At 35.5% G+C, this 14,778-nt stretch overlaps 1 protein-coding gene across 1 annotated transcript; it reads right to left on the bottom strand.

Annotated features, from left to right (window-relative positions):
* Window positions 1-460: 460 nt before the first annotated feature.
* Window positions 461-13,064, bottom strand: LOC138330408 (uncharacterized). The gene is made up of 4 exons (XM_069278007.1): window positions 12,959-13,064; window positions 10,267-10,517; window positions 7,993-8,154; window positions 461-5,340 (listed from the first exon to the last, which is right to left on the bottom strand). The coding sequence occupies exons 2-4, from the start codon at window positions 10,383-10,385 to the stop codon at window positions 1,521-1,523; spliced, it is 4,101 nt and encodes a 1,366-aa protein (XP_069134108.1). The 5' UTR covers window positions 10,386-10,517; window positions 12,959-13,064; the 3' UTR covers window positions 461-1,520.
* Between the last annotated feature and the right edge of the window lie 1,714 nt (window positions 13,065-14,778).

The raw sequence follows: 14,778 nt of genomic DNA, 5'->3' as shown, positions 1-14,778 counted from the left end.
TGTAACATACAAAGACAGGTCAGGTGCTTGTTACATGTGTAACATACAAAGACACTCAGGCCAGCACCATGCAGGTCAGGTGCTTGTTACATGTGTAACATTCAAAGACACTCAAGCCAGCACCACACAGGTCAGGTGCTTGTTACATGTGTAACATACAAAGACACTCAAGCCAGCACCACACAGGTCAGGTGCTTGTTACATGTGTATAACATACAAAGACACTCAAGCCAGCACCACACAGGTCAGGTGCTTGTTACATGTGTAACATACAAAGACACTCAAGCCAGCACCACACAGGTCAGGTGCTTGTTACATGTGTAACATACAAAGACACTCAAGCCAGCACCACACAGGTCAGGTGCTTGTTACATGTGTAACATCCAAAGACACTCAAGCCAGCACAATGCATGTCAGACAGCTGTTGATAGGACATTCATCTACTGTCCAATGCCCGCTTGTACATACTGTAAACATGGATATTTTCGTGAGTGTTTAATTTCGCGATTTACATGCATTAAAGTTTCGGGGTGTTGTTATTTTTTCGATGGATACACTTTTAGACATTTTACAACACAGTTGTACAAAATATTATGAGCGGTGAGAATTTTTGCGATCAAGTAACCTTCACATAATTAGCGTAAAATTCACCTCGTGAAAATTTCCTTGTTTACAGTTATATTTTATATTTAGTCATGTATAATATCTCATATCTAAGAAAACAAAGAAAAACTGCTTTAATTAAATTATTTTAATTAACAGGGATGATATGGTAATTCATCAAGGATAAGAGGTCACCAACCAAATAAACAATTTATTGCACAAAACCCCAATGTGTGTTTTACACATTATCAGTCTACCCCAGTAAAGCAAATCTTGATTATCACTTCCACAGATGTTGACTACATAGTATCATAAACCTTACATAACAAAAGGCCAAAAGAGGCTTATTTAACAGTTGTCTGACAATCATTTAAAATACTGCAAACCACCCTTACCTTGCTAATTGGTATATTTCTTCCATAATAATGACACCAAAATGAGCCCTTTTTAAACTCTGTTAGTGTTTTTATAGGCGAAGGGAGATAACTGTCAAGTTATTTATTACATGAAAGATTCAAGTTAACAAGGTTTCATTCAGCAAGCTTACACGTATAATATCACACTACTTTAGGCTTAAAATTTTTGAGAAGTTGTTTGAAGTTGATTTTCACCTATTTAAACCATTTGTCTGTGAAAGATGGGTAAGGAGTTTAGCCCATTTGACTCATGTGATCTTTAATGAAGGTCATGCTCATTAAAGAAATATTTGAACAAACTTGGTATCCCTTCATTCCAGCATGCTACTGACCCAAATTATCAGTTCTCTAGGTCTCTTAGTTATTGACAAGAAGTTGTTTAAAGGCTTAAGCCTATTTGACCACTATGCCTTTGAAAGAAGAATGAAGACGGACAAAGCACGATGACTATCAGTCATCATGACCCTTCCGTCAGATTATCTAAAAATAGACACACATTGATCAATCTAAGAAAAGTCTTTTGACAGGAAAAGTATAATTTGTAGTAGCACTTCTCTTAGTTTCAGCTTTTTGATCTGATCTTAATCCACTAAGAGAAATATCTGATGTTCCAAACAATTCTGGTGAACCAATGTCTACAGTTACTTCCCCTGAATGCATGTGGTTACCTCCCTTTGATTGAGTACTCAACCTAACACACACAGGGCTAATATTCTGAGAAAAATCTTGTGGTGAACTTAGGTTTTTAGAGATATGCTTTGTAGTGTTTGTAACATGCAGTTCATCAAAACTATCTAAGAACAAAGATGCCGAATTTTGAGCAATAGAATTGCCATCGCTCTGAGATAGACTTGCTGGCTCATTTCGATCTGAGACAAAATTGTCATTGTGCCCATCAAGTGGGGTGGATACTAATGTCTGACAATGCAATGGTTTCTTGGTCCATGTAGGCAGTTTGAACTTGTTACTGTGTAGTCTTTTACAGGAAGCACTTCCAAGAATAAAATCAGAGCTCATGCTGTCTGACATTTGTACTGGGCTTGGGGTGAACAAATCCTGAGTCCCAGGGATAAAAACTTCATCACACGTTAACACATCGTCTGCATCCTCAGCCACATCCGACAATTGGTTCAAGACATCACAAGAACTTTCCAATATTGTTGAACAAGAAAATAAATCCTGTGATTCCAGCTTTTCTTCCTTCTTTAAACTAAACACTTTTGACAACTTTGGTTGCTGGGGACCCGGTTTGAAACATGGTGATGAAAAAGGTGAAGTTGTTTGTAATTTGAGACAAGACTTTGGCTTCACTGGCAGACTGAGGCCAGGATTTTGACGAATTTTCATCTCAATATCAATTAACTGAATAGTTTTCACATAACTGAGCCTCCTAGAAAATTGAACAGTTTTGACTTTTTCTGAGGGGGCAACTTGAATATTGTCACAGATTGAAGACTGTGAGAAGGTGTCATCACATTGAACAACGTTTTCTGAGCAGCCAAACAGATCGATGGAGGAATTGAATCCTTGGGACTCATTTTGACTCATTTTGATTTCCTGGTTGGGAGCATTGTTCTGGGGATATGATAAGCTGGAATCCTCTCGTTGATGCTGAAATGGAGTTGGACCATTCTGACTTTGGGTATCGTGTATGTGCTTAGCTTGGACAGGAAAAATGCAAGCATCTTGATGATCAAGATCTGTACAATTCTGAAATTCTTTTGATTCCACCTTAGGAAAATTGGTGATTTTTACATTTGAAGGATTTGGACTTGTTGGTGACGACTTTGTAGGAAAATCATGATGCCGTACAAATACCTCACAGGACTCATCTCCTTCAAAAGAATCCTCGAACATACTTCTAAAATATTCCAATGTTTCATCATTAGATGACAGAACACAGCCAAAAACCTCTTTATCGTCCTCTGCTGTACACAAATGTTCTTTTTCACTATGATCATTCCAATCTTGACAATCACTGACATCAGCAGAGCATCTCATCTGTTTCTCGTTGTTATCCGTTTCATCCATTTCTGCAGTTAATTTTTCGTCATCCTCTATACAGTCATGAGTGATTTCTTTTTCGATCATACAATCATCACAGAGTTCTTCTTTATCAGTCAAATGATCATCTGATTTTTCTTTATTCTTTTCATTACCATCTATCTGAACAATGCTCAACCCAACTGCGTCATCTCCAAATGTACTGTAGAGGAATGCACCGAGATCCTCTGAGTCATCCGGCTCCAGTCCTTTGAGTAGATTACCTACAGGATTTGTATTGTTAACAGAATTATCCTTGTGGGTTAAATGTCCATCAGGGGAAATGCTGTGTGATGTATGTATTGGAACATGTTTGTTACTCCTAGAGACATCAGAATTTAATGTAGCATCAAGTCTTTCTGTAGAACCAGCATCAAGTCTTTCTGTAGAACCAGCATCAAGTCTTTCTGCAGTACGCGCATTAATGCTTGTGCCTGAGCTCGATGTAGCGTTTTCATTACGTGTACTTGAAGCTCTGCGTGGATATTCACTTCGTGTCTGTGTACATTCATTAATGACTTCATGAAGATCACTTATTCCTTTGATGTTTTCTTCATGATATGTTGTGTTGATTTCTTTATCAGAATGTTGTGAGTTAAAATCATTAAAAGTGTGTGCTTCAATTTCTTCATATTTGTTACAATTAAGTTTTCCAACACCTTCAATGTCCCGGTTATTTCTATCAATATTTCCAGGTACTTTTGTTTCACTCCCTGCAGCTGTTTCGTCTGATCTGTTTTCTACATCAACTCCATGATTCCCTGAATTAAAAAATTCTGGATCAAAACATTCATCAAATGTTTCATCTGAATCAGATGAACAGCTCCTATTTTCTGTGACAGTATCATCTCCCTTTGATTGTGACGTACCAAACTTCCCCAGTAAATCCTCATAATCTTCCTCATCTGTTAAATATGCCCACATATCCTCAGATTCAGGGAATGTTGTGGGATTATGTATCGGTGTATCTGTATTATTATCCAATGTAATTTGTGTATTGCCTCCATGTCCTGGATTCTCCCTAGTAGTGTGCATGCCTTGCTTGTATTTGCTCTGTGTAAGTCTTTCGCTGTTGACAAACTTTTTGTCTTTTATTTTTCCACCTGTACAGATATTATTTGTTCCATTAAAGCAACTTCTGTGCGCTTTTCCTGGATAGCTAACATTTTCAAATGATGATTTTGATGAAAGGATATAATTTTCTTGAGACGGTGGATGCAGATTTTCCGATGGCTTTTTGTCCCAAACCATTTTAGCTTTTCTCTCACAAATATCACCAACAAGTAAGATGGAGCTATCATTTAAAGATTCAGAAAATTGGTCAATTTTCTCTCCCATGTCATCTTGCATATGAAATTCATCCTCTCCAATATTCTCTTTGTTCCAAGAAAATTGATTTATTGATCTATCCATCTCGGAAACTAAGCTAATGTCTTCTTGATTGGCTGAACGCTTCAACAAAGAGCTATAGCCTGAACTGTCAAGTCTATTTGACCGAGATTCCATACATCTATTAGAAGTTAATTTTCTTTTTATTCCTGAAGGTGTAGGGTTAGAAGATGATTTTTCAGCATCTTGACTATCTTGAATTCCTGTGCTAACATGTCCGACTGAAGAGAATTGCTCTGTCCGACTCACAGGAACAAACTCCCCAGGACTATCTTTCACTGAATTAACATTACACTTAGATGTACTGCAACTCTTTGATAGATTTGTGTTTGTCAAATCACAGCTGAGTTGAGCAGTCTCCTGACTAAATGAGGAGATACAAACACTAAGAGAACTGAGAGAGTGAGTCACATTGTCTTGGCCAGATCTGTTACCAAATCTCAAGTCATTCCTAGCCAGATGTTGTTTCTCATTGGTCAACATCAAGTTATTCCTAGCCAGATGTTGTTTCTCATTGGTCAACATCAAGTCAATCCTAGCCAGATGTTGTTTCTCATTGGTCAACAGTTCTCCGGTATCACTACTTTTGTTAGCCAGATCAAACCTGATCAAATCCATAACAGTGCTTTGAATTGCTGATGTTGATGATAGGATCTGGAAGGCAACCATATGAGACCCAAGTCCATGTGACACATGATGTTCTGATTCTAACTGCCCCAGCCTGATTGGTGGATCCTGCCTGGTACCTGTCCCCCTGATTGGTGGATCCTGCCTGGTTACTGTTCCCTTGAATCCAAAATAGAAGGAGTGTCCCATGAAGGACTGCTCTATAGCCTGGCTCAACAGACAGTCACAACTACCATGGTCCGACTCCAGTCTTACTAGGAACCTGGCAAAACAAAATCAACAGACGGTCACAACTAACATGGTCCGACTCCAGTCTAACTAGGAACCTGGCAAAACAAAATCAACAGTCGGTCACAACTAACATGGTCCGACTCCAGTCTAACTAGGAACCTGGCAAAACAAAATCAACAGACAGTCACAACTACCATGGTCCAACTCCAGTCTAACTAGGAATCTGGCAAAACAAATTAACAGTCACAACTACCATGGTCCGACTCCAGTCTTACTAGGAACCTGGCAAAACAAAATCAACAGTCGGTCACAACTACCAGTCTACCATGGTTCGACTCCAGTCTTACTAGGAACCTGGCAAAACAAAATCAACAGACAGTCACAACTACCATGGTCCGACTCCAGTCTAACTAGTAACCTGGCAAAACAAAATCAACAGACAGTCACAACTACCATGGTCCGACTCCAGTCTAACTAGGAACCTGGCAAAACAAAATCAACAGTCGGTCACAACTACCATGGTCCGACTCCAGTCTAACTAGGAACCTGGCAAAACAAAATCAACAGACAGTCACAACTACCATGGTCCGACTCCAGTCTAACTAGGAACCTGGCAAAACAAAATCAACAGACAGTCACAACTACCATGGTCCGACTCCAGTCTCCAGTCTAACTAGGAACCTGGCAAAACAAAATCAACAGACAGTCACAACTACCATGGTCCGACTCCAGTCTAACTAGGAACCTGGCAAAACAAAATCAACAGACAGTCACAACTACCATGGTCCGACTCCAGTCTAACTAGGAACCTGGCAAAACAAAATCAACAGTCGGTCACAACTACCATGGTCCGACTCCAGTCTAACTAGGAACCTGGCAAAACAAAATCAACAGACAGTCACAACTACCATGGTCCGACTCCAGTCTAACTAGGAACCTGGCAAAACAAAATCAACAGACAGTCACAACTACCATGGTCCGACTCCAGTCTAACTAGGAACCTGGCAAAACAAAATCAACAGTCGGTCACAACTACCATGGTCCGACTCCAGTCTAACTAGGAACCTGGCAAAACAAAATCAACAGACAGTCACAACTACCATGGTCCGACTCCAGTCTAACTAGGAACCTGGCAAAACAAAATCAACAGACAGTCACAACTACCATGGTCCGACTCCAGTCTAACTAGGAACCTGGCAAAACAAAATCAACAGACAGTCACAACTACCATGTCCGACTCCAGTCTAACTAAAAACAAAATCAACAGTCGGTCACAACTACCATGGTCCGACTCCAGTCTAACTAGGAGCCTGGCACAACAAAATCAACAGTCGGTCACAAAAAGATATTCCAAGATAAGATTTCTTCAATAAAATATTTGCGAGACTGGTATTTTGTTATGATGTAATTGTTTAAGTGTAAACTAACACTATATATCATTTTTTTTTCTCACAAACCGTTAAACTTCAAAACCTACCTCAGTATGTATCATCATTAAATCGAATGTTCAAGTGCGAGAGAGAATTTAGGCTTCTGTTATAATAAATCTTTCGTCAGTTCTATTATTTCAAAAGACATCTTCAGTATTACAATAAATATATCAGTGGATTCATACTGTGGATTTCTCTCCTTGATTGATACTACACACAAAAAACTAGCGACCCAAAGTCTTAACGGTCATAATGCAACCTTTGAATAAAAAAAGAATAAAACACTTTTCAATTATAAACAGCACCCTTGATGGTCACCTGATCTTATATATGAGTACTGATTTACCTTGGTAATAAATTATGTCAGTCAGGACCATCTTGAACATCTAATACCCAATTACTATCCAATATAATGGCTTCTGGATTAAATAAAGTTTACCATCCCCCCCAGAGGTGAGACATCCAGGGACCACAGATTTATTTAAATCAATTTTGTTTGAAAGGACCTTGTGAGTTTTCTATATGTGAAGGTATTTTTTTGTTAAATTTGAGAATTCGAAGTTTTTGAATTATAAATGGTTACATAATGTAAAACCTATTTGGCCCCTTTTGGTCCCACCACTCAGATCCCTGGGTGTCAGTCAGGATAATTTTGTCAACAAAGTTCAACCACCATCTCATACTGATAATTCTGAAGACATTTACCTCAATTCCTAAAACAAATGCCTAAATAATGCTTAAAAATATGTTTTCCCTATATAAACTATAGTAAATTTGACCTCCTTGCAGGGGAAAACGTGACACCCCAGGGTCATATAACTCACACTTTTTGTAAAGAACCTTAGACTTTCGATCTATGAAGAGTACTTGTTTTTATCATTTCTGGAATTTCAGAAGAATCAATGTGTACAATTAGGGCCCTACGAAACCCTACATCTGAAATTTGAGAAATATTGCCTCAGTTATTTCTGAGAAATAACGGTTTTAAGAATTAAATATCACAATCCAAGATGGTTGCCTTTTGTCCATCTTGTCGACCAATTAGTCCCAAAATGCAGTATGTACAACTTGGGTCTTAGGGGAATCTACTTATCATGTTTGAAAATGATCCCTTTAGTAATGAAATGGTGGGCTAAAAGAACTGTTACCGGATGGTAGGGCAGAAAAAAGGTCCTTGAACCAAGGACAAAAGGTTATTTGAATGAGATGGTGGGCTAAAAAGTTGAGTATAATTACAATCAATATTTTCATACCTTTTGAATTGTGTAGCTGTGCTGCCAAAGAACTGGTCTAACATGCTTCCAAACAGACAGATGTCCGCTATGGAGTGTCCGTCGCTGATGGTTAACGCTAGCCGGTATCGCCATTCCAACTGGTCACTCTGGTAGGACTGTCCACACTTACAGCACAACCAACTGCCAATGTACAAAAATTACAGGTGCAACAGTTATAAACCTACACAAAATTACAGGTACAACAGTTATAAACATACACAAAATTACAGGTACAACAGTTGTAAACCTACACAAAATTACAGGTACAACAGTTATAAACCTACACAAAATTACAGTTACAACAGTTATAAACCTACACAAAATTACAGGTACAACAGTTATAAACCTACACAAAATTACAGGTACAACAGTTATAAACCTACACAAAATTACAGGTACAACAGTTATAAACCTACACAAAATTACAGGTACAACAGTTATAAACCTACACAAAATTACAGGTACAACAGTTATAAACCTACACAAAATTACAGGTACAACAGTTATAAACCTACACAAAATTACAGGTACAACAGTTATAAACCTACACAAAATTACAGGTACAACAGTTATAAACCTACACAAAAATTACAGGTACAACAGTTATAAACCTACACAAAAATTACAGGTACAACAGTTATAAACCTACACAAAATTACAGGTACAACAGTTATAAACCTACACAAAATTACAGGTACAACAGTTATAAAACCTACACAAAATTACAGGTACAACAGTTATAAACCTACACAAAATTACAGGTACAACAGTTATAAACCTACACAAAATTACAGGTACAACAGTTGTAAACCTACACAAAATTACAGTTACAACAGTTATAAACCTACACAAAATTACAGGTACAACAGTTGTAAACCTAAACACAAAATTACAGGTACAACAGTTTATAAACCTACACAAAATTACAGGTACAACAGTTATAAACCTACACAAAATTACAGGTACAACAGTTATAAACCTACACAAAATTACAGGTACAACAGTTATAAACCTACACAAAATTACAGGTACAACAGTTATAAACCTACACAAAATTACAGGTACAACAGTTATAAACCTACACAAAATTACAGGTACAACAGTTATAAACCTACACAAAATTACAGGTACAACAGTTATAAACCTACACAAAATTACAGGCACAACAGTTATAAACCTACACAAAATTACAGGTACAACAGTTATAAACCTACACACAAAATTACAGGTACAACAGTTATAAACCTACACAAAATTACAGTTACAACAGTTATAAACCTACACAAAATTACAGGCACAACAGTTATAAACCTACACAAAATTACAGGTACAACAGTTATAAACCTACACAAAATTACAGGTACAACAGTTATAAACCTACACAAAATTACAGGTACAACAGTTATAAACCTACACAAAATTACAGGCACAACAGTTATAAACCTACACAAAATTACAGTTACAACAGTTATAAACCTACAAAATTACAGTTACAACAGTTATTAACCTACAAAATTACAGTTACAACAGTTATTTACCTACAAAATTACAGTTACAACAGTTATTAACCTACAAAATTACAGTTACAACAGTTATTAACCTACAAAATTACAGTTACAACAGGTTATTAACCTACAAAATTACAGTTACAACAGTTATTAACCTACAAAATTACAGTTACAACAGGTTATTAACCTACAAAATTACAGTTACAACAGTTATTAACCTACAAAATTACAGTTACAACAGGTTATTAACCTACAAAATTACAGTTACAACAGTTATTAACCTACAAAATTACAGTTACAACAGGTTATTAACCTACAAAATTACAGTTACAACAGTTATTAACCTACAAAATTACAGTTACAACAGGTTATTAACCTACAAAATTACAGTTACAACAGTTATTAACCTACAAAATTACAGTTACAACAGTTATTAACCTACAAAATTACAGTTACAACAGTTATAAACCTACAAAATTACAGTTACAACAGATGTTAATCTGTGAAACGAAATCCAAATGATGACAATTTTTTATAGATGTAAATTAAGTGATGTGAGTTTCACGTATTACCAAAAAAATCAAGGGGAGATAACTCAGTAATAATATGTTGTATAACTTTATTTTGATTAAATTCAGTTTGTATTTCAGAACTTTAGACTGAAAAAAAACATACTTCAAGACTGGCCAGTATTTTTAATTGAGACTTGTTTTCGATATTTAAGGGTATTTGCATTTTTGCTTACCAGTCTTGATTTTGATCCCTCAGAAGCTTTGAGTAGCAGCCGACACAACACGGGTAGAGAACTTGTGTATCAGAAGATCCAATGACTGTGGCTAGTACTAAATGTCGACTCACTGGCATTGAGTCACAGACAGCTCACCAGAATCACTGAATCACATTGGGCTCACTGGCATTGAAGCACTTAGTACTAAATGTCTGCTCACTGGCATTGAATCACTTAGTTCTAAATGTCGGCTCAGTAGCATTAAATCACTGCAATTGAAGAGAAAAAATTTGTAATTACTTTATTAGGTGCATGCTCTATCTAAAAAAACAAGTTCCTCAACTCCTTGGACGTTTTGTATTGCATTTGTTTAATGTGTGACAACAACTCAGGTATATGGGTATAGCATTAGTGTACATACAAATTTATTGTGCTTGCTTAATCGTATTGCTATACGATTTGGAATTTCAAGGGTAGCAATTAAAATATGTCACAATGTCGATCGTCGTAGAATTTGTCAATATTTTTTGTTTCACGTTTCATAAGGAATGAAGAACAATACATTTAAGCCATATTTATTTTTGTAGTTATATGTAACAGAATTACTGTGTATCTTGACTGAATTGTCCCTTTATCTCATCCACAGCACAGGCCCCAGAGATCTTTTAAATTTGTTAAAATAATCTAACAGATTCTCTGTCATACTACTACAAAAAACATCTGGGTTTTTTTTTAATTTGTTTGTGGGCAACATTCAACGGTAATGTCATGTTACCCAAATTGGCACGCTATCCAAATTGGCACACTTTTTGACAATAATGCTCTGGTTTTAATTCACTTCATAAATTTTCTTTCAGTTGTTGTTGTAATTCTGATCATCATGCATATAAATATTTCAATGGTGATATTTCCACATATGACAAAATTGAAGCTAGGAGGATTTTTTTTTACAGACATAAATTTATGAAAATACATGAATTTTAATAAAGTGTTATGGTAAATATCGCCCGAGTCATAAAGTTTTCCTATTTTCCCTCATAAGTCTGCTTTAAAAAGTGGGGAAATGGTACAAACTATGTCCAGAATACAACTTTAATCGATTTAGTTGTCAGTTATTTGGTAATTTCATAGTTCAGAGCAGTTTTCTTCTCTGATCTCAGTAAATTTTGATTTTCTAGTATGTAAATTAATAAATTTCCTTCTACATGCTATGTGCGAATGCGAAATGAAACAAAGGTACGCTTAAATAGCATTTACAAGTTATAACTCCAAGAGTTACTTCCCTTATGCCATTTGTGTGTTTATTTAACAGTTCAAAGCTTAAAAAGGCTAGATATGCATGGATAATTTTTGTATATTGTCGTAATAATCATATAAGAAAGGTAAGTGATAACAAGAAAGATAAAATTTTACCTGTGTATTGAATACACTGATTGTGACGTCGATCACTCAAAAAATAAATGCAGAGAAAAGTGTTCAAAGGCATTAATTGTTAGTTTAAACTTTCTTTATTTAATTTCTTCATACAACAATATAATATATACAATCGATATAAAGGAACATAGAAACAAGTGTCTAAGACACTTATGTTAATTAATGACCATTAATTGTTGATGTTTGTATTATAGTTTCAAAATAAATCAATTTGGATTGGAAATTATCTTGATCTTTTTCTATGTTCAACTTCACTGGTTTTTTTACCTGGATGAACCAATCTGGGTAACCGCATCAGGGTGATATCAGGTGCATTAACTTCCGGACCTGTATCCAAGGATGCTATTTATGGAAGCATTTAAAACCTGCTAAAACTGCACCATAATCACAGACTCAAAATTCTGAATGATCGCTGTTTATGCAATATACAATGTTTAACATGATGCTATACCCAAATTGAAACGCTACCTAAAATCAGAGATTTAACTATTTAAATCTCTGCCAAAATGGAACATTTTTAAAACATGTGATACAGAATTTTTAGTTTACAACTAAAACTCACAAAAACTGCCCTGAACAAAAATTAAGGTGCTGAATACTAACTGTGACAAAGTTCATAAGTCATTTTCTTTTCTGTTGCTTATTATCTGTATTTAAAAACTCTGGGAACGACGTCGTGCTACAACCCTAAAAACACCATACATCTGTAGATTTTAAAACAAGAAAAACAATTGCTGAAGGGAATATTTTTGACAGATACGTCACTTCAATAAACTCAAAAATGTTTGAACTTTACATGAATTCAAACATTTTTTTATCGAGTCTGGGCCTTTATTAATCAAACTATATTGTTTTCATGTTTAGTTAGCTAAGACACCATATAGAGCGCATCCTTGAACAAACTCTATATTTAGTAAAATTACTGAGAATATGTCTTCATCTTTATGAGAAATATTAAGTTTGTTCAAGGATGCGCTCTTTGAAATCTAGTACAACAGTGCATGAAAAAATGCAAAAAATTTTTAGAAAAAACTACATGGGTTTTCCCATATACTGTCACCACAGGCGTCTGCTTCTGGTTTGATTAAAATATAATAACCTACCCCTACTACTATATGAACGTTCATATACATGTAGGCCTAGTAGTAATAAAAGAGATATTTTATTTTTCCAAAACCAGATGCAGACGCCTGTGCTGTATCGAGCTCAACCTAAATAATAAGTCGAAAGATTTCAGACAAGCTATACTACTTATATTAACTAGACAAAGACGTACATATACTGTTGTTGATTAATCACTTCAGTGTGGTATTCTTGATAAAGCTCATAACTGGAACATCATGTGTTTACAAAATCAAATCCACCGCTTCCGGAAATACAAGCGTCTCAGTGATATATTTATGATCGCTTGAGTGTTTGCATCGCATATCTCCCCCCATTTCAGGAATCTTTTGTCTATGAAATCATTACGCCGTCATCGCAGCCAATCAGAAGCGACGTTACAAACGGCGACGCCATTTTTTCCTTTTTGTGCTAATAAAAGTAAATTTTTAAGCCAATGAAAATACTCGTAACAAGCAAAATAGTTTTAGCAGAATGCACCGGGTACACGACAAAGTCACTTTTTTGTCCTTTAAAACTACTAAAATATGAGTGATATCTACAAAAGCGCATAGGAAAAAATCGTAATGCTTTTAAAATTTTGCTAAAACTAAACTAAGAAATAATGATAAAAGAACGTGATATTTTCATACTCCTTCACATATTCCTCCCTTTTTCTCAAGGTCATAACCGGTTCATTATTATTTTAAGTGTGACACTTGGAATGATAAATGTTTATGCACTTCAATTCCATCTTGAATCACATGGATTTGTTAGCTCAGGGCCCGGTTGTTCAAAGCATGATTAGTTTAATCACGTTATTAGTGAAATTTCCATTTCTTATTTACTGCAAAAAATGTAATTATATCTTTACTAAACCCAGAAAGTAAGTAAAGAATAGAGCTCTTAAGATTCTTATAAAATCTTTTAAAATTCGCATTGCCTGAAATTGTCTTATATTTATTTATTTTCGAAGATTTTACATATACAGATACATGGTTATCTCACTCACATCATACACACCTCCTCACATCATATTCAGCATCATTTCAATATATTGCCATGACTTCATGTATTATAAGCATCCTCAAAAATTGACCATCACATCACATCCACAGCCTCATCAAAGATCATCATTCATACTCACATCGTCATTAATTAAGCATACCAATATATATACTCATTCAAGATCATCATAAACCAATCGTCCCACTCACATCCTCATTCAACATGACGTGAATATAATATTATCATCATGAGTCATCATCCGTTTAACATTAATCATCATATACACTTACATCATCATTCAATATGATATCAATTGGATTATCATCCTGGTCAACAAACACATCATCCTTCATCATAAAATCAATATCATTTCTATACTTATCATCAATACAATTACATTGTTCATCATAAAATCACTGAATCATTTCTGTACTTATCATCAACACAATTACATTGTTCATCCTTATCATCTATCACCCTACAAGCATACTACCATAACATTACATTTCAACATGACTTCAATATATATCATCATCATTAGCATGCCCTAATCATTGTCATACTTTTAAATGTAATCAAATAAAAAAAAACTAAATCTCTGACACATCGAAACACACTTACAAAATACTAACAAGTGGACATACTTGAGACACACACATACAAGATACACACACACACACACACACACACACACACATAAAAGACACACACAATGAGAGAGAGACAGGGGGAAGAGAGAGGGGAGAGAGAGAGAGAGAGAAAGAAAGAGGAGGGGAGAGAGGTCAGACTTTCAGATCTTATGGCTCATTATATATATATATAATTACTTACACAAGTAGAAGAGCTTAACTGATATTAATGATGTATGTGATTTTAGTGTATAGCATGGCCGAGTAAATATTAGTCAAGTTCAACAAGTTTTATCCACTTTTTTCATTCGTTAACAAATTTTACCTGAAAATACTCCCCTTTACTGTAAGCAATGTG

Source organism: Argopecten irradians, chromosome 8 (assembly GCF_041381155.1).
Source record: "Argopecten irradians isolate NY chromosome 8, Ai_NY, whole genome shotgun sequence".
Taxonomy (NCBI): Eukaryota; Metazoa; Mollusca; class Bivalvia; order Pectinida; family Pectinidae; genus Argopecten; species Argopecten irradians.
The sequence above is the reverse complement of the archived record's forward strand: the minus strand, read 5'-3'. Positions and strand labels throughout refer to the sequence as shown.